The sequence below is a fragment of the Danio rerio genome, chromosome 5 (assembly GCF_049306965.1).
Source record: "Danio rerio strain Tuebingen ecotype United States chromosome 5, GRCz12tu, whole genome shotgun sequence".
NCBI classification, from domain to species: Eukaryota; Metazoa; Chordata; class Actinopteri; order Cypriniformes; family Danionidae; genus Danio; species Danio rerio.
Window position 1 is genome coordinate 29,890,680 of NC_133180.1, and position 21,802 is coordinate 29,912,481.

General features: G+C 35.8%; 1 protein-coding gene across 3 annotated transcripts in view; it reads right to left on the minus strand.

Annotated features, from left to right (window-relative positions):
- The window catches only part of si:dkey-61l1.4, a 95,208-nt gene that overhangs the window by 66,864 nt on the left and 6,542 nt on the right, over nucleotides 1-21,802 (minus strand). For all 3 annotated transcript variants that reach the window (XR_012406882.1, XR_012406883.1, XM_021476488.3), the window contains exons 2-4: nucleotides 2,256-2,436; nucleotides 1,526-1,684; nucleotides 1,194-1,386 (exon numbers count right to left, since the gene is read on the minus strand). Coding sequence is in view for 1 of the 3 variants with exons in the window: in XM_021476488.3 (XP_021332163.2) it covers nucleotides 1,194-1,386; nucleotides 1,526-1,684; nucleotides 2,256-2,436 (533 nt within the window). In the remaining 2 variants the exon portion in view is untranslated. The remainder of the gene's footprint in view (nucleotides 1-1,193; nucleotides 1,387-1,525; nucleotides 1,685-2,255; nucleotides 2,437-21,802) is intronic.

Below are 21,802 nucleotides of genomic sequence, written 5' to 3' on the forward strand. Positions count from 1 at the left end.
CTGGTAAATATGGTGGCCGAGAGAGCTTAACAAGCTGCTATTTAAAAAAAAAAAAACACATGCAATTACAAAAAATGCAAGCAAATCAATAAAAGATCTTCATCCATTTGACAGCACACGTGCTGCATATCCTCACAAAACACATTTTTAAAAAACGCGCTGCATTTTCCCACAGCGCAAACAGTTTATGAAAACACGCTGCATTTCATCAAAAAAAAAAAAAACTTTCATAGCTCGGAACACAATGAAATGTTTCAAAAGGAGCCTAAATCATGACAGACCCAGCTATTTAGGATATGGTTTATTTAGGCTAATAAAATTAAAAAGACAAGGGAATCAGGATGTTGAAATAAACAAACAAAAAAAATTCACCTTTCAAAGATAACCTACAACTTCACTGAGCAATAATCACGGCACAGTAGCATTAGTCACTGTTTTGGGTCCATTTGAAACATTTCCATTCTGTTGCAATGTTTTCGCACAAGTTGAGAGAAAATGCAAGGCGTTTTCTTAAATTGTTTGTGCTGTGAGAAAATGCAATGCGCTTTATTAATTTGTTTGCGTTGTGGGAAAATGCGGCGCGTTTTTTTATGTGTATATGTTGGATTTGTAGCATGTGTGCTGTCAAATGGCTGAAGATCTTTTCTTAATTTGCAGGCCTTTTTTGTAATTACACATTTTTCTTAAATTGCAGCACGTTAAGCTCTCTTGGCCACCGCAGGTAAACCCTAAATGCACTTAAAATGCACAATCGCAGTGTCTCGCAAGAAGAAACACAAGACTGTTTATAAAGGTAGACCGTTGCAGAAAAACACCTACATGTTGTTACTTGTAGAGCCATAAAAGCATATGATTTTTTTTTAAATAACTTTGACTGGATTTGACTGAAGTGAAATAATGCAGTAATCAAAATTTGAAGTGGATCAAAACCTTTTATCAAAGTTGTCATGAAACGATTGAAAAATACTCCGTTTTGTTCTAGGATGATTTTGAAAAACTCCACTTCATATGTTGTCATTGTAAACCTAGGAAGCCTTGAGGGAATGGTAAATCATAGGCTGATTTACTATATCTGTAACCCTTTGAACAAATGACATAGGGGAAGGCTGCTATTCCTCAGGCACAATAAATTCTTGACACTGACCAATAGTCACATCATCACATCCTTCATGCTCATTGCGCACAAAGAATACCTCAAAAGGGGTCTCAAACCCTTCCAGGATGCCGCCGACCATAAGTAGACCATCTGTAGTGATGCCCATGTACGGGTACATCCAGCTGACTTTTTCCACCAGCACGCAGTCCACATATACAGCCAGCCATTCAAACGCAACCCCAATCGAGATCCAGTGCCACTGCGAGTCTGCCAGTCCTGACACTGAAAACCTGAAAAGAGAATTATGCTGACGTTCACGAGACAGATGACAGCATAATGGGGTTTCAAGCACACTATTAAAAGAGCTGTGTTATTTTAATATCAGCTAAAGCTTTGTGGTCAGTGTCACGTGTTAAATGGTGTTTGTACTCATAGTCCCGGCGTTGAGTGGTGATGAAGGTGATGCTTTGTGGGCCAATTCGGATCTGGAGTAAAATGTGATTATAGAAGTTCAGCAACGTCAACAGACTTCGCTCGACGTCCTGAGAGCTTCGCAGTTGAATCAGCACACTGAACTCATCTGCAAAGCTGAGAAATGATTCGAGAAGATATGATTTCAGTCATGTGATCATTTTAAGAAATAAAACTTACATACTGTACATACAATATATCATTTAAGTATTTGTCATCAGATAAAAGAAAAAAAGATTCACATAAGGCTGCATTTTATTTCAGAAAAAGACAGGATAAACAGCAACCCCATTGATATTATTCAAATTCAAACTTTTATATTTTTATATTTTCGTATTTTTAAATAAATATTTCAAATGCAATTGACTCAACTGATGGTAAAACTAAACTTCTTCATGGTTGTACAATCGTACGCACAATTCAGAATCTTAACGGCAGCAGTATTTTAGCTCATTCAAGTACTGATCGCCTAACCGATTATGAACAATGTGATTTCTGGGATATTTCTTTTGTCACACTATTTTTCATTGTTAACTTAATCAAGTTGTCAAAGCATCAAGAAATGTCACTATTTTTGTAGTTTACACAGTGATGATAATGGTGCTCTAAGTAAAATTAGAACTTGTGTTAGAAAGACCTGTCAACATATAAAAACCATTAAGACTTTAGAATAACGGAATCAACAAACCTTGATCCAAATGCTTCATGGCTGGGCATAGTGAGTGTGGAGTACAGGCCAATGTCCAGCACTGGGCAACCTTGATCCTCCTCATAGAGGCTCACGTTTCTGCTGTTTGATACCAAACCAGAAAGCTGCTCAAGCAAATCCACTCTTTGTGTAAACATATTCAGATGTGTGTTGAATCTCTCTGCAAAAACACAAAAAACAACCTTCATATGGATAAACTGCTTTATTTTAATGACTTTTCTTCATTATTAAGACTTTGGGCCCTATCATACATCCGGCACCATAAGGAGCAAGACGTGTTTGCCCCGTGTTGTTGCTATTTTCAGAACAACGTAACCTTAATTTGAGGAGGCTTATTCTTTATCCTTGCGCTGCAGATGGTCCGTTTAACTGTTTTCTTGCTAATAATGCGTTCAGTTTTTCTACTTACAAAGTCCACCATGTATATAGCAAATGCGCCATGGTTCGACGCAACTGACTTTTAAAGGGAATAAAAGATGAGAGTCTGATTGGTTTATTCTCAAAACACACCCATAACTCATTAAAAGAATAGGCACAGTTAGACCATGCGCTGCAGCATAGAGCAGATTTTTCCGTCCTTAAAATAGCAAAAGTGCATTCGGACATGCCCTTAATGCTTTTGCCCCTTGCGCTTTGGACTCTGCGCCTAGATCGTTAAAATAAAGCCCTAAGTATTTATTACTAGAAAATGAAGCACTTCAGATTTTGCATTATTGCTTTATCTAAATGACTAACAACATATATTTTATAGTAATTTATTGTAAATACTATATTGTTTTTAACCTATACAGTACTATAATAGTACAACAATGAATACTTCAGCATATTGTGGTATTAAGTGAAATAAATAAACTGTAATAAATAAATACAATATATAAATAAATACCAAATATACTCCAGCTTTTATTACAGTAAACTAGGGCTGCATGATATTGAAAAAAAAACTGACATTGCAATATTTTATTTTTCAGCAATACATATTTTTACATCTGCGAAATGGAGTATACTTTCACCAGATGAATATAATAGCTCTATTTGGAAATAATTCCTAATTTAAGATTGATTTGGAAGATTTTTTAGTTTAGTTGATCTGCTTTAATATAAACGGCTCTGGAAGTAAGTATGGGGTCATTTGCTTATATTACTATATATTCTATATAACTACTTCTTTATCAACTATAGAATTACCACAACAGATTAAGTCAAGTACTTCAGTTAATTTTCAAAAACATTATACGTAACATTTACTATAAATTACTATAGTATTTTTTCAAGTGTTTTTTGTTGCCTATTAAGTATAGGCGTGGGACGATAACCGTTTTTAAGGAATACCTTGATTTGGAAAAGTCAAGGTTTTAATACCGCCAAAAAAATTTTGATATAGTTCCTAAGGTATGTGTATGATTTTTTTAGCTATTTATCATTTTATTTTTATTTAGTTTTTAGGACAACAGTATCTCCAGCAGAAAAGATATCAAATGAAGACAACAGAAGTAAAAGATCCATTTGAATTATTTAGCCTGACATGTTTACTGTTCCAAATAATTATAAATGTTTCTCAAAATAAAATATTGTGTTTAAAGGGGAAAAAAGTTTTTTTTTTTTTACCCAGACATTTAAAAACAGCATATATTAGAGCAGTAATCACAATAATGCAAACCGTTAAACCGTGGTATTTTATCCAAGGTTATCATGCCATCAGATGCCTACTATTACATAAAAGAGGGCTAATTCCAAACCGTCCAAATCTCCAGGGCTTAACTTTTCCCTTTCCGAGCCATCCACAAATGACCTTTCCCCGTTGTGCAAAAATACAGTGAGGGCCATTACTGATGGATGATTCTGGGGTGAAACATTCCCACGGAGAGCTGCATTTTTCCCACCTGATCCCCACAGGACATAAAGGGTGGAGAGAAAGAGTCCTTGATTAACTTTCCATCCTTCGCCTGCACAACACAGCCAGGGAAACTCACTTCAATTTCCCTTCCCCCTCAAGTACATCTCAACGAAAGGTCATCCTTGCAATCCCCTCCCAACCCCAAAAAAGTCTTGACAGACAGACAATAAAAACTCACATCAACTCTAAAAGCGGAGTAGTAATTTTATGATGCAATGAGTCTGTTTTCATTGGACGCCACACTCACAGTTGTTCCCGCTATTTGAAGAGATGAAAAAAATGGAAGGAAGAACTAAAACAAATGAAATGACTCATTTCCATGGATGACCAGAATAATAATGAAAAACTTAACATAAACTCAAATCCTCAGTAGCCAAATGTGGTAGAGCTAATAACTGGATGATTTGGTCTTCTCAAGAATGACTTGAAGGGATGAAAGATGGACCTTACAACAGGATCAGAGATTTTAGTTGGGTGTATTTCCTCTTTAGTTGTGACTAATCTCTGGTTTCATCCATGGTGGTGAAAAGGGCTTTTTAGGCTGACTGCATTCAGGCGTCAGTCGTCACTGTCATTCCAAGCAGCATGTCCACAAGTAGCAGACTCCAGTCACACATGAGCACTTGTTGATAACCTGATGAAAGGTGTACATGCCACCGCTCTCACATACCATCAGCACATTAACCTACAATCCATGTCTAGCCACACACACACACACACACACACACACACACACACACACACACACACACACACACACACACACACACACACACTTAAGTCACGTCTCGCTTTCAGTTTTGGGTTTAGGTGCATTTTGCACTCACACACAAGCGTACCGCGCCAAAGCCCAAGTGAACCACGCTCGAAGCTAAGTGAACCGTGCCTGAGCCCGATTCAGAGCACTCACACACTTCTCAAACAATCCGGGAAACGGGCCTGGGTACGGTTTGGATTGCATAGTATGAGTAGGCCCTTACACACAGATTACTGTTTTACACTTAGAAGCTGCATTTTATGTGTCATATTCACAGCAGACATAAAAAGTTAGAGAATGAATGAATGAATGAATGAATGTAAAAAAGGCACAATATTTAAGATTTCTGGTTTCAATTCTGGTTTTGGATGTCACAACCAATGTTGGGGAAAGTTACTTTAAAAAGTAATGCATTACATTATTGAGTTACTCCCCAAAAAATAACTAGTTGAGTTAATTTTTATAATGCGTTATGTTACTTTTGCAACCTGGCAGAGCTTGATCTCTTTCAGAGGAGAGTTTTTTCTTCTACTTCTTCTTTTAAATAGAGGAGCTCTGCAAATAACAGCACACTGTATAACCTATTTACCTTTAAATAAAACACGTAAAAAATCTAATGTTATCTTCAGAGAATTTCCTGACCCCAGAGCTATGCCGTATTTACAGATTAATGAAGTTTATGTGCTTGCTACTTTTGGACATTTTGTCTTATTAAAAAGTAAAATCACTATCCATTCAGATAGTCCTCTTTTCTTCTATGTGTGTAAAATAATGAGAGTATTTCCATCGCTGAAACATATAGCTCTGCAATCTTCATTTCTGTCTGTTGCTGCATTCTCTCAATGCGTGCAGGATTCAATGTAACTACGTTGATTTTAGTTCAGCAATTACTTTTTTTAAAAGTGAATTAACTAAACTATAAAGTAACTCGCATTACATTTTTAAAAAAGTAACTCAAATATTATTACTTCATTTTTAAAAGTAAATATTACTTTAATCACTACTTTAAAAAAGTAATATTATTATGCAACTCATGTAATGCGTTGTCACGCCATGTAACACTGGTCACGCCACCTTTATAATCATGCCAATGACAATACTGATGACAACTGTTGTTAAGCATCAATAGATTTCAAAATGCAAATGTGACATTGTTTGATATGTCTTCGTTATGACCGCTTGACATAAACAAATACATCACAAACCGTCACAACTTAACATTACAAGACAACAATTTATGTCAATGTCTTTGTCATCACAGCCTGACATTACCAAGATGTCATAACATAACTTGTCATAAACGTGATTTTCATGAGGCCATTATTATTGTGTCAGAAATATTGTTTTGATCCCTTTCTTGAAACGAACTGAAATTCTTATAAAATTTCGGTGTAAAACAGTGTTGCTAGTATTTGTCATGCCATGATTATAAACACACTTATGAACACCGCTTTAAGTAAAGTGTTTCTAGGGCTGGGCAATAAAATTGGTATCAGTATTTATTGAACACTATTGTCAATAACGATAAAAAAAAGTTTTGTATGAAGTTTGGTATGAATCAATGTGATTTTATTAAAATTTGGCTGCTGAGAGCGTGCCTTGGAAGGAATGCCAATAAGCTTAGGGTACAAGTTTGTCATTTCCAATGGAGGCATGCCACATGTGACAAGCATGCATTTTCTAGATACACCTAGTGTACCTGACTTTTCCGAATGCTGCGATTCACGGAAGTAGAAATAACCAATCTACTTTACCCTTTGTATGGAATACAAATGCCGCTATGCCGTATACCAGCAACTAGGAGATTGCAAATAAAATATAAAAAGTGGCTTTTTGGTTTCTTATCTTGTGCATCCCAGCCACTAGCACCCCATCTGAAAGATTTTGTAGGGTAATGTAGTCATCCAACTTCACAATTTGTAATGTTGCAGTATGTATATGAATAATAATGGTTAGTTCCTTTACTTAAAAGCTCAGATTTCTTTATCATAATTTGTTTTGTTTACAGATTGAGGTTTACTGTATCATTATTATTGACACCTTACAGATGTTAATCTACCTTTAACATCGCACACACTTTGTAACAATTCACTTATTAAGTTTAAGAGTCTCTTTAACACTTACAGTATGCTTAATTTATTATAAAGAATCAGATATTGTTTAAATATTTTGTTTATGACTATATAAAACAATGTGTATAAGTAACGTTGGTTAAATAAAATAAAGTGGTTAAATAACAAAAAATCCTAATATTCTTAAATGTTTTGTTAAAAAATATAAAATAGTTATCGATACCAAATAAGATGGTTTTATGATTTATTTATTTATTTTTTATTTTTTGCTATATCGCCCTTTGTTACCTTTTTTTTTGCATTAAACTCCTGTATATTAAACCTATAATCCCAGGTAACCTAAACATTTAATCATTTAGAAGACACTTTCATTCAAAGAGACTCACAAGTGAGGATAAAAAGATATGTATTGTGTATGACTGTGTGTGTGTTAGCTCACAAGTGGTGTACTTAGTATCACAACTAAGTAAATATTTATTTCTATATATACTGATAAAAATATAAAATTATAATACTGACATAAAGGAAAAAGGGGTTGTTCATAAGTACTGTATTAAAAGGATAACGTTTAAGATTAAATGTAAATGCTGTCTGGTTAACTAAATGAATTATGAAGTTTTGAGTTTTGCTGTGCTTCAAAGGAATACAGGCAACACCCCATAACATACAGACCACATGGCTGAAACACAAGACTTTAAACAGCTCAATATGATGTCTGTGGGGTTACAGAGGAGTCAGACGCGAAGACTGCATCCCTTTCAAAGAAAAAAGGAGTGACTTCAACAGGTTAAAGAGGAGAAATTGTCTAACATCTTGAGACCATGTGCAAGACATTCCCTTTCCCACCTTGGCTTGTGGTAATTGTTGTTTTGTAGGTGTTCATTGTCTACATATGCTGATCTATGACTAACCTCAAACCATTGCTCCACTTTGGGAATGTTTAGAAAAGCCACAAAAGTGATGTAAGATCAAGTCTGTGAAGGGTCAGTGGGTACTAATGCCTCCTCCTAGAGCACAGCTGAACAAGCATTCATCAGACAGTCATTAATATCCATGTAGTGTACATATCAGCGGTGTGTTTTGTTAACACGAAGTATGAAATGTGATTTTCATGGGGCATTCACTCATCCATGCCATTTTTTGGTAATATTTTTTGTAAAAATATTTACATTCCAGAGCGTACAATCAATTAGAGAATTACTGCATTACACAGTTCTATTGAATAAAGATATTTTAAAAACATTAAGATGAGAACTTTGATTTTCAAGAAGTCACTGGTATTAATTTTGCTTAACAAGCATACATTTTGTTTGTTTTTACTCTTGAAGGAACTTGCATTTTATGAATCATCTAATTCTCTGTAATGTCATACTGAATAAAAACGTTATCTACTGTAGGATTGTTAAAAAGCATCAAGTTCAATGCCAATCATACCTGCCAACATTTGCCTCTGAAAATCCGGGCGTTCCAGGGGTAAGGTGTCTGAATAACACTTTTGTGTAAGTCTGGGTAAGTAACTGTAATGTGATTATGGAGCGGTAACTGTACTATGGAGCGGGTTTCGGGTGGCCACTGCGATCGGATACTATACCAAAGTTGACAACCCGGGGTGTTACAGATTGTACCAAAATCCTGAAGACCTGGGAGAGATGGGTCTGAAATACAGGAGACTCTTAGGATCGGTACTGAAATTTAAAAACGTCCATTTCCTGCTAGCATTTGAGCATTGTTGACCATTCCTAAACACAGCTGATTGGCCATTGTATTCAACAGAAATTGCAACATAGGCTTATTCTGAAAACGTAACCCCTATATACATTTATGGAGATCCCAAATTATGTAGCCAGAGGAACGTATGGCTGCATTTCGTCTTTAAAACGAAAGCTACGGGGTGGTATGACACTGTTTCTTTTCGTGATTACCAGCCGCCCACTTACCTCCGTGTGGTTGGCTTTTCCGCTGTTACCAGTTTGTCCAGTGGGTCACCGCATACGTTGAAGGATTTGAGACGCAGAGCGAAGTTGACCGTGAAGTAAGGGTTCAAGTGAATGGATCACAAAAGCCAAAAAATTTAATAAACAAGTAAATAGCAGGGTGGGAATGTGGAAAAATCTGAAAATGTGGTAACAATAAGGATGCCGTGAGGGCTTTTGTTTTTCTGGATTGCTTTTGAAAACACTGTCAGTTGGGTTTAGGAAAGAAAGAGGGTGGGTCAGTCGATCGGTCAGTCAGTCAGTCAGTCAGTCAGTCAGTCAATTAATCAACAGCAACCTCTGGTGGATTTACACAAGAAGAGCAGGCACGAATGGCACTTCCGAGAGAAAATTGAGATCTCAAAAAAAAAAAAAAAGTACACACCGGCCTCTGGTGGATTCGCTAAAACAAAAACTGCAAAAAAAACGTAGCTCCTGGGAAGTATTTGGTGCTCTGTACATAGGGGTACATAATCAGAATAAGCCTGGGTTGGAAATTACAGTGATTGGCCATGAAAGTCTTCGGTTTCCCTTTTTTAACCGCTGTTCAAAGAGTGCAAAAACAGATACACAGACACTAGAGCATTCCAAAGCCACGTAGATCAGTTGATCCATCAGTAGACAGGTTGTATGTCACCTCATAAACAGATCAGCTGACCGTTGTGACTTTGAAATGCTCCTGTGTTGAAACAGTGATGAAAAGTGTTAAATCAATGACCTTCTTAGCCAATCAAAGTCATTTCTTTTGAGCATGTGAACACAATGGCCAATCAGCAGTGTTTATTAAATGCATTCAGGAGTGCTCAAATGTTAGCGGGAAATAGATGTTTTTAAAATTTCAGTACCAATTGGTACCGAACTTGATACTTTTGACAACCCTAATATACTGTACATCTTGGATATCCTGAGGATCAGTAATTAAAAATATATATATTTACACTAGGGATGGGAAGATTAACCGATATGTATCGATACGCGGTCATGCGCGTGCACGATGCGAGTGCATCGGTTGAGCAGCAGAGGATAAATGAAATTTTGGAAGCAAATCGAGATGCATCGGTTTTTGCGAGATGCATCGATTTTTCCGAGATACAGCTTATATTTTTAATATAGAATGTATTTTTTATTTATTAACAAGTGTTGTCAACCTGTTTTTGGCGCATAATTTAATCGACCTACATAAAGTAAGCCTTAGCAACGGATTTGCGGATGTGCACACACTACAACTCAGTGTATCAGGTGTGCGGATGAAGCTAGTGGAGCGCCCTCAGAAAGCGCGAGAAGCAAAACAAACATTTTATTCCCCACTGAGTTTTAAATCTAAAGTATGGCAAGCAACATTATGGATTTAAGGATGGACGACATGACAGGGCAGATGCAATTTGCAAAATGTGCCGCGCATCTGTAAAATACGCGGGCAGTACGACTAATCTGAAATCTCACTTGAAGCGGCGCCACGGTGTTGTTGTGAAAGCATCTTCCAGTGTTTCTGCATCCCCGGCTTTCGCACTGCTTCAACCAGCTCCAAAAGTGGTGAGAAAAGCATTGCAAGTTTTTTTTCCATGCGCAACAGTTCTGCTCGCTCTACGCCAATAACGAATGCTATTGCATTGTTCATCTGTAAAGATATTCAGCCTAGTGTCACGGAGAACGAAGGTTAAACACCTCCTCCTGTTAATTTTTATTTAATAATAATAATAATAATAATAATAATAATATTAATAATAATAATGATAAAAATAATTGGGTGTCACGGTGGCACAGTGGGTAGTTTGACCACCTCACAGCAAGAAGATTGCTGGTTTGTTATATTTTTATTAGCCTGTTGTTTACAGTGACAGTGATGTTTCAAAGCAGCATAACACTGCTAGTTCACAACCTTAAGTTTTGAATAATCAGTGGCAAAATATCTTTGTAAAACTTGTTTTCATAGTTGAAAAGTTAAAATCACAATTCTTGTTGTGCAATGCTAAATTTATTTATGTTGAAAGAGTGCAAATATATACATATTTTTTTAATATATATTGCACTTATACATTCTGTTTATCTTGAAAATACTTAAATAATATGTGCTATATGTTCTAAAATGGCCCTCTACTGTAAACTGACACTCTGGCTCTGAGAAAAGAGCCAGTTTGTAAAAAAAAGTCTTGGTTTTGCTTGGTTTATAAATAATCAAACTCTTCAATGGCACAGCATCCTCTTTCACATCATCTCATAAACTTGATCTAATTAGTTAGTGCTGAAATATCGCATCGTATCGTGATATGGGTGTGAATCGTATCGTGTTGCATCGCAATATGTCACAAATGTATCGCTAATATATCGGATCGTATTCTTTGAATCGAGATGCGTATCGGATCGGCATTATAGCTTAGATGCCCAACCCTAATATACACATTTTTTTGGGGGGGGGGGGTTGAACTGTTGTTTACTATTCAAGTCGTTACAAAGCATTATCCACTTTACTGGCACATGTAACAAAAATGTTGATGGTTTTTAAAGCTGCTTTAAATGATAAGAAACATGCACCAGAATGGTCTCAGTCCCTTAAACTGTATGTTTCACATACTGTATGACACCAAACCACATGAATGAAAATAGAATGAGGCAGAAAAATGCCTGAAATAAACTGCAGCTGCATTAACGTTCCAAAAATAAACAGATAAAACTGTGAAGTTGAAAATAATTTTCCTTCCCTCTTGAATTACCAGCCTGTTGTTTCTACAGGAACTGAATGCTGAATGTAAGTCCATTCATCTACCCTGTACCCTGGTTCAGGTCTGATGTTTGGCTAAATTTATTTTCCATTTAATGCCCAATTAGCCCCCCTAGTGCCGGCTTGTGTTTCATTCATGAGGACAGTTCGCTTGACAAAAGCCTTGCAGTAGCAATTATGGAATAAAAAAGGATGAGAATCCATTTCCTTAGCGGTTTCCTTCTTTCCAAGTGTAATCAGAGAAGGGCTGAGTTTTTTTTTTTATCTCTTTCATTATGAGGTGAAAGATTAGACAATGTCTGACTCGAACACCTAAACTGAAGGAAAGAAATACTTTGATTAACCTAGTGAGGATTTGATTAAAATAAACTCTTTATGGTCAAATTTACTTTAAATATCTAACTTGAAACTATATGCAATGTGTGAAAAAACTCCTCCGAATGCAAAATTATGCTACATTTTATTATTATTTATGACGTTTTGTATGTGGATTGATCTATCCAACATGTATTGGCACACAAAAAAAAAAACAGCCAGTTGTATAATAAATAAATAAATAAATAAAACTGTCTCTCCTAATAATAGTGCCTGCTAAATGAATAAATGTAAACAACAAAAACAAAAAAATCTGGATTTCGCCAACAGAATCATTCTGAACAGCACTTTAACTCACATGTGATAAAGTGTTCCACAGAGGGACAGTGTTGTGTTCATCTTAAACCCAACCTTTTAAATCTCTTTTCATTTCCCTTTAAGGCAGAATAATATTTAAATATGTCTGGGTGGCCCTGAGTCAAAATGAAAATTCAAGTACATTTCAAATGAGGTTTAGCCTAGCACAATCAAATCCAACCGATCTGGATCAGCCTAAAAAGTCTTTTCTTTTCATTTTTCAGCAAGGAGAACAAATTAATTCTCTTGTTAATCATAAATTATGTTTGTCATCTGCAGATAATATATTAGCAAATCAACAGCATGAACTTCAAGAAACGTAAAGTGACCCACATAATATTTAAATGTGTATTGAGGTGTTCCTCACTAACAGACCATTGGCAAGAATGCTGCATTTAGGGCCAGTGAAACATCACTCCCTAAAACACCCAAGCGCTGTCCTGTTTAGATAATTAGGAAACAGATTAAACAATTAGGAACAACTCCATGGTCAACAACCACAGAGTTTTGAAAAGGCATTTAATATTTTTTTCCCCCCATCCTGGCCTGTGTGCTGACAGCATTTATACATCCCTGGGGGATCTAAATCAGACAAATGTCTTAGCCTCACTTTTCTAATTACCCAATGCATCACTCAGTCTGTCTGTAGTGGTGTAAAATAACAAATTGCAAATTCTCAAATTACTGTGATTGAGTATTTTTCTCAAGAATTGTACTAAGTAGCTGTGCACTGTAAAAAAAATTATATGATCAATTAGTCATGACAACATATGTTTTTAGTTCATTGAAACTCATTAAATTTAATCATGATCTAACCTAATTCTATAAGTCACACAAGCTGTTTTAAACCAGTTTAACATGGTATAAGTTCAATGGACTCATACGGTTAATTTTATTTAGCTTAAAAATTGAAGGCAATCAGAATTGTTTTAAAGTGTGTGTAAAAAAATGTTTACTTTTACATACATTTGTAGTGTGGTATCAGTACTTTTACAGCACTATTTTCCCACTTTCCTGCTTTTTTCTTTGTGATGACATGTCGAATCAGTCCCAAGATTCACATCCAATCAAATTTAGCATTGCAAAATTGCATCAGACATACTGACCGTCCTCAAGACACAGACACTTTATAAATGCAGCAAACATGTACAGCATGAAAGCATTAAAACTGTCCAGGAAGATGCAAAATCATTACACACAATGACAAGAGACTGATGTCTACTGTATGATGACTGAAATCACCAAATGGGTTCAAACGAAAACTAAATGCACTACAGAAAATTACGTTTTCAAATACAGTAGATGCACAAATTGCATTACAATTCTATCAGTGCTGCTACTTGTGGTTTAAAATGTATAAGTGTTAACATATCCTCACAGCTAGATTATAATAATTTTCACAGTGTAATACTCACTACTCTTTAATGCAGGGGTGTCCAGACTCGGTCCTGGTGGGCTGGTGTTCTGCAGATTTTAGCTCCAACTTGCCTTAACACACCTGCAAAGATGTTTCTAGAAAGCCTAGTAAGAGCTTGATTAGCTAGCCCAGGTATGTCTGATTGGGGTTGGAACTAAACTTTGCAGGACACCGGCCCTCCAGGACAGAGTTTAGACTTGCCTGCTTTAAAAGGCATGAAAAATATAATATGAATTTGTTTTTAGTGCCCTTTTCACTAAAAGAGCCCATACAAATACCAAAAAGGCAGTGCCCATAAAGATAAGGAGCTACTGTTTTATCTTGTGGGTTGTATTGTTATGCTTTGAAACTGCTCTAAACTGCTTATTGGTCAGTTTGATTTTTGGTCACATGGTCAAGGAAGGGATAAAGGTGGCTTCAAACTTTGATACTTGTCTTTTTAATTCTCTCTGGTTTCTTGGGGGCCTTTTCTGGCTCTAATTTATTTCTCTCTTCCTCTACAAGGTAACTTTTTTCATTTACTGTAAGCTAGGTACAATCAAATCATGTTTAACACTTGATGTTTTATCATTTCATGTCTTTTTTGTAACTAATTCAGTTAAAACCAGCAAAATATTCTTACTTTGTTTACTTTCAAGTATTCTGTGTATTACTTTTGATCTAACTGGCCGAAATTGCAATACAATACAATCATAAATGCACAAATAATCTCCCTCAAAATGTTACTATTCCAACTGTGCTTCTTTCTACCAGTGGTATATGATTGCAGAAGTTGGTCTGACTAGAAATTGTTTTCAGCATGATGGTGTAAAATTTTTTTAGCCCTTGGACAATACTACAGCTTAAACCACAGCAGTAAATTTACTGCCTTACAGATTACTTTTAAAGTGATTATTTTACTCATACCGAGTAGCATTTAGAATGGATACTTCTACTCTACCTACACTACATTTTTAGCAGGTAATGATACTTTTACCGGAGTATGATTTTTCAGTACTCTTTCCATCACTGGCAGTCCATTTTATTCAAATAATGTGACAAACGGGATATTATACAATTTTAAAAAATAAATGCAATTCTTTATTAACAACTGTCTGCTACAGGTAGTTTGGAGTTTAAAAGATTTTAATTGAAAATGACATTTGAAACATGTTTGGAATAAAACTTGGACTGGAAATGATGGGATGACCACAGTTAAAGTAAAAACAGATTTAATAACACAATTAACACCACAAATCATAAAATCATAAAGCTGGTTTTACTAAATAGCAACTCCTATTTTGATAAAGATCTTTTCCCTCTGAATCTCAATGTCGGATTTCTAATGACCGTCTGAATTAAATTTGATTTTTGTAATGAAAAAGGAGCAATTTCCGATACAATCATGTGCAAGCACTTGATGGTTTGAATGAGTATTTTCACAGGTGGCAATACACTCACAGACAGCTTTCCTTTGTGAATAATAACAGTAATTTTAGGGGTTCAGCCTTCAGTTTTTCCCGACACAATCATTCATTTCTGAATGATTAATTAATCAAGCCGTCAAATGTGTCATGGCAATAACCAGTTTTAGCTCTCACACTGAGTTCATGTCTCCATGTTCTTTTGTGAAAACATTTGCCAAACACAAAGTAAAAAAATAAATACTAGCTTCATTTAGAAAAGGAAGACACTGCATATTAGGAATCAAAGTGACTCTAAGGTAAGAAAGACATGGTAATGCGATTTTAGGACTAATTAACAAGATGTTTTATGGACCTGAACACAAGAAAAAGTAAAGTTTGAAGAAAGAAAAAAAAAAATCACATCAGCTTCTTCTCAAACTCCTCAGGGACTGATTTCAGAACACACAGGATGGAAGAGAATTCAAGATGTTGCTTTGCAGGAAGTGAGAATCCTCAATCACATCAGGTAGTAAATTCTCAACTCATTATCACTCTCTTTCACGGTATTTACACTGTCAACCTATAGAAAATGCATTTCTCCAGATTTCTTCATGCATTCCATTGTGAAAGGTTACAACTGAAAAACCTTTCCTAGTCTACAATATTTCATGGTTATTTAGAAACTGGGACTGCAAACCAAGGGCAAAAACAGAATAAAAGTAAATTAAACAGCAATTGAACATTAAAGAACATGAAATCTGAAATTGGTATGCTATAAAAAAAATAGTTTAAAATTGATAAAATATGGAAAAATCTTTTTAACAATTTGGTTGGTCTACCGTATATTTGTGTCTAACATGGAAAATTTTGAAACAGCCAAAAAATACAATGTAGATCAATATTGGAGCCATCACCATTACAATTTACAAGTAAAGATGTTTAAAGAAGACATTCTGTAAATTTCTTACCGTAAATATAGAAAAAAAGTAGAGTTTAATAAGTAAAAAGATGACTAGGAATTAGGGCTGCACAATATATCGTTTAGGCATCGAAATCGCAACGTGTGCGTCCACAATAGTCACATTTTAGGATCTGCAATGTTAAGTTGGGATTATAGTCGAGAATTGAGGATAGATGAGATTTGTGGAGTCATTGCAATATATTACCATAACAGACTGCAACTTTAGCACTTGCATGTCTTTTAAAGGTATTTCAAGAATGTGTAAAGCATCCGGGCACAATAACATAAAACATTTGTAACTATAATGAAGAACGTTTTTAATATTTAATAATACAACAAAGACTATACAGTATTATTTTATATTATTGCATTTCTGTATTTGAATCAGTTTGACTCTCTGGACTCTCTATGAAGAATTACTATAGTTATTCTTGAAATTTAATTTTTATACATGATTTACATCCTTACAAAATCAACCAATCTAAATAATTGATTTTTCATAGTTAGAGCTATTCAAGCCATCTGATAATTTTTTTTTTCATATCACAATATATACTGCAGCAAAACAAAATATTGCAAAGTCCGATTTTTCCAATATCATGTAGCCCTACTAGGAATGTAACTTTTTTGGTGTAAATCTTGAGATTGTACATAAAATACAATTAATAACAATTGTCAACACTTTATTTTGATGCTCCCCCTTACAGACAGATCAGTTTACAATTACATGTCTACTTATTTTAACCCTAAGCTAGCACAATTCTATTTTTCTACCCCTTCCCCTTGGCCATTGAAACAGAGTGTGAAGGGCTTCAAAATGTACCCCTAAGAAATGGGACACCACTACAGCACCTGCACACTATATCATATGTCATTGCGATCTCTTACTTCATGATTTCGACGATGGCGATTGCTGTAGTTATTCCAGAAGCTTTATTTTTTGGTATTTATCTTCAGGACATCACTGAAGGCATAAATTATGTTATCATAATGATATAATGTGGCAATAAGATTGTAACAGTACTGTGTTTTTACACAGTAGCCATATTTATCAATGTAAACGCACGAAAACAACATTAACATTATGCCAGACACTAAAAAAGATAATTCCCAGTCACTAGAATTTTTTGACAGGGTATTCAAGTGTCATTTATTGACGGTATGTTGTGGGACTACTATACAGGAGTTATTATTATGGATTATAGATAGTAGGGTTGCACAATTTATCTGTATTGGGGTAGTATTGTGATACTATGGCTCCAAGATACTGGCGGTACCATAGTTGTTTGTAAACAGTAGTATCATCATTAACAGTCTGTCTACAATACATAATGCCGCAAATGGAAAAGTCACTAAAATGCTCACATGTTTGTGCAATTTGGATATTCTGTGGAGCCCTTTAAGGTTGCAAAATGTAGAGTTCATGCTTTTTATGGTAGCCTATTGCACGTTTTCTGACGCTTCAGTTCGAATCTGAATCAGTTCTTTTCTGCTCCTGTCAATATGATTTAGTAGCTTAAAAAACGTATCCATCTTAGGTAAAGTGACATGCAAATCCAGTTTTTCAATAATAAGGAAACCATTCATTCATTTTCTTTTAGACTTAGTTATTTATCTGGGGTTGCCTTTGCCTAACTTATCCAGCATATGTTTTACACAGTGGATGGCCTTCCAGCTTCAACCCATCTCTGGGAAATAATAAGGAAATCATTAATTAAATTCAAGAAGGCCTATTATAACATATAAAATATGGTATTTCTGAGAATTTTCAGTTATGAATTACAGTATCACAATACTACATGGTATCGCAATGCTTCAGCTGGTATAGTATCGTAACACGAATTAATGATATTGCAACAACCATAATAGATTGTGAAATTTAGTGGGGTTTTTATGTTTGTTTGTTTTTGTTGTTTTTTAAGCAGGATAGTAAAACACGAACGCCGTTATGAATGTAACAAAACATATGCTTGTTTTTTGTAAAAATTTTGAGTGTACTCGCTTCATTCGTTCGTCAAATCTGATTCATTCACACGAATTTGCATCATGGGCAGGGCTTCTGTCTGCCCGGTGGTTGTAGCTCCGTTGCAAAACTAACATGGATTTTATTAGGAAAATACCTGCGTTTATGTGCTTTATGAAGGCTGAAATACAGCGTCAATTCGTTTGGAGCCGTGTCTGAGTCCACTAGATCCTTTCAGAGGTGAACCCAGCTCTGTGAGCTCATAAACTTCTCCAGAAACTTGTGCTGGATGATGGAAGCATTTAGCGGTGCTTCTGCCGGAGCCTAGCCCAGTTTGATAACCTGTTGTAGGCGTAGGCAGTAGGATTTTCCCCCAGGACACCAACAACAGGCGCCAAATCATAATCACGCCCCCCACAAGAGCAAGCTTCTGATTGGTTAACGCAGCGTGAATGTCCGCTGAAGTTCAGATTTTTTAACTCGAGCGATTTGCGCAATAAGTGAGTCACACAAAAGGCTCAATTTGCGATGCGCCGATCGTGCAATTCACACCATTCGCACTGCACCATTCGCGCAATTCGAATCGTTCGCGACGCACCATTTGAGCGTATCGAATCACAAGATGTCTATTCCTGCCTTTGCATCGACTTAACATGTAAATCACTCGCGCTTGATGCTTCTTCTGCATCTGGCGTGAACACAGCATTATACTCTAATTAGAGAAAATCTGACCTGGGACAGTTATTTATAGTCAGCAAAAATTTAAACAAGACCCTTTAAAAATGTATTACAAAAATCAGGTTAATTTCTTTAACACAGACTTACATGTAGAGCTCACTACAGTAAACACTGCTGGCAATAACAAAGAAACTATAAGGACTTTCATCAGGAACTGTTCCAGGATGATAGTGAAATATGAAAGGCAAGAGTGTGCTTTTCCCCTTGACCAGTAACCCCAGAGGTCTACTGCTGTGTGGTGGTGGTGAAAGCTCTGGCTGCAGGTTAGTCTGGGCACATTCTCTGATGAAGGACAGGGTTTCAGCTCTCTATAGAACATGCTACAGGAGTAAGGCACACATTCCAGCTCCTAATGAACACTGGGTGCTGAACACACAGGATGTGCTCAGGCTGACAGCAGCTTATCAATGAGACTCCTGGACACTTGCCCAGCATCAACCCCAAACCCCTTCTGGAGTGGTATCTGGTTGGATTCAGTTCAACAATGCATCGACTTTGACAATGAATAAAAGTGCAAAGGATAAAAGAGCTGGAGGAACTGAAGGGCTTTTCATCAAAGGCTCATATACTGTACATGGTACAGTGCAGCACAATGTCCATTTGATCACCTGGCCAATCAATTCATAACAGAATTTCAATGGAAAAGCAGACCTAAATTAATAACGTGTATCAATAGGAAAAATTGGTCAAATTATGTAAAATTATTGTTTGGAAAAATCAAAGCCAATTACAGAAATGTAATATAAAGAACAATAATAATAATTAATTATTATTATACATTAATAATCATTTAATGAAAATTAAACAAGTAAGAGGAAGTGAAAGAGGAAGAAGTGGAAGAGAAAGCAGAAGAAAAAGACGAAGTGGAAGAAGAAGCAGAAGTAGAAATAGAAGATGAGGAAGAGGAAGAAGATGATGATAAAAAGAGAAAGAAGTATAAGCAAGATGAAGACAAAGAAGAAGAGGAAGCAGAAGAAAAGAGGAAGATGAAGAAGAAGAGAACAAGAAAAAGAGGGAAAAAATGAAGAAGCGAAAGAGGAAAAAAATTCAAAAGAAGAAGCAGTGAAAGAAGGAGAAAGTAGAAAAAGATGAGGACGAGGAAGATGAAAAAAGATTAAAAAAAAGAAAAGAAGAAGAAGAAGAAACAAGAGAAAGAGAGACGAAAGAAGAAACGAAAGAGGCAGAAGACAAGGAAGAAACAGAAGAAGAAAACAGGGTGGAAGAAGAAGAAGAAGAAGAGAGAAAAAAGCAGCAGCAGCGAAAAAAGAGGAAGTAGGTGAAGAAGATGATGAAAAAGTAAAATAGGAAAAAGATGACGAAGAAGAAGAAGAAAAAGAAGAAGCAAAAGGAAGACAAAGAGGAAGTAACGAAAGAACAAGAATTTAATGATGAAAAAGTAGAAGAAAAAGAGGAAGAAGTAGCAAAAGAAGAAGATGATGATGATGATGATGAAAAAGAGGAGGAAGACGAAAAAGAAGAAGCAAAAAAGGAAGAAGACAAAGACGAGGAAGCAGCGGAAAAAGAAGAAAAAAAGTTGTGAAGAAAAATCGGAAGAGGTGAAGAAAGATGAAGAAGAATAAAAATAAAAAAAGTAAGAAGAGGAAGAAGAAAGAGGAAGAAAAGAAAGAAGAAGAGAAAAAATATGAAGGAGGAAGAAAGAAGAAGAAGACAAGAATAGAAAAAGAAGAAGTTTGTTATAAAAATGTTCTACTTATTTAGCCTATATTTGATTGATCAGTGAATTTACTCCACCATTAGGTTTAATTGGTTATTATTGGAGCAAGTTTCAATTTCACACTACAGCTATAAGTTACTGTAAGCACTACCAGCCTTTTAGCTGCCTTCCATTAAGCATAATGTCTCTGATATTTGTCATGTAGTGGGACATTTTATGCCAGACAAAATAACAGCAGTGTTGCCCTAAGCCCTTCTGGACATGCACTGACAGCACATTCTAGCTATTCAAAACACAAGACAAATATCTCTCCGACTGACAGACATGCCATGACAAAACTACTGGAATTGTCAGAAAAGGCTGAAAATGTCATTCCTTTAAGGTGAGAGTGTTTGCATTCTGTCAACTAATGGCTTTGCTCTCAAAACCTTTCCAATATAAGATGCCAGACTCTTTAGCTGACATAAAGCTCAGTGCAACCAGAACACCAGACTAACTGAACTGACGACACGTTTTCAAAAAAACGTAACACGATGATCTCAAACCATGATATACACAAAGTAAAACTGTTACATCACATAAAACAGACTGTATTTAACTTGACGGGTCTGATGTCTCAGTGGATTAATGTAATAGAGCAATCAGAAATCAGCACAGGAGACGGGACTTCAAGCTTTCCCTTAAGGAAAGACAGTGCCAAGAAAACCCAAAGAGCGTCATTATCCACTCTGACTTTCCTTACAGAGTTAACAGGCCTGTTCCTGTCCACCGGCCACAAATCAACCGCACACTGAACCTCTGCCAAATGTTGCTTTAAGAGTGAATTTCTCACTAATCAAATCAGTGTTTTGAGAGCCGCATGACTGGCGTCAGAAACGTTTGGGGTGCCCGCAGGATTCTGATCCATGGTAAGTGGAAGGAAAAAACGAAGTGGGACCCTCACTAGTTTGACGTTTATATTCAGAGGGACCTAACGGCAACAATAACATACTAAAAATCACCATTGTGAAACGTTTTATCATCATAAAGTGATCGTCACTGAACTTCTTAAAACAACCCTCACGCTATTGAAGATGGCATGATACAAAAATTCACCAAATATACTGGAGTGTATACATTAAAATGGATTTGCTTTTTGTGAATGTGTTGAACCCTTTATTGGGGAAAGAACCATTACATTGATTACAATTTAATATTTTTAAGTCATAAAAGTTTAAGCTTTGTATTAAGCCATAGTAACACTCCAGTTTCCAATGAGTAATTCATAAGTGTTAACCTCAAACTGTTTCAAACATTG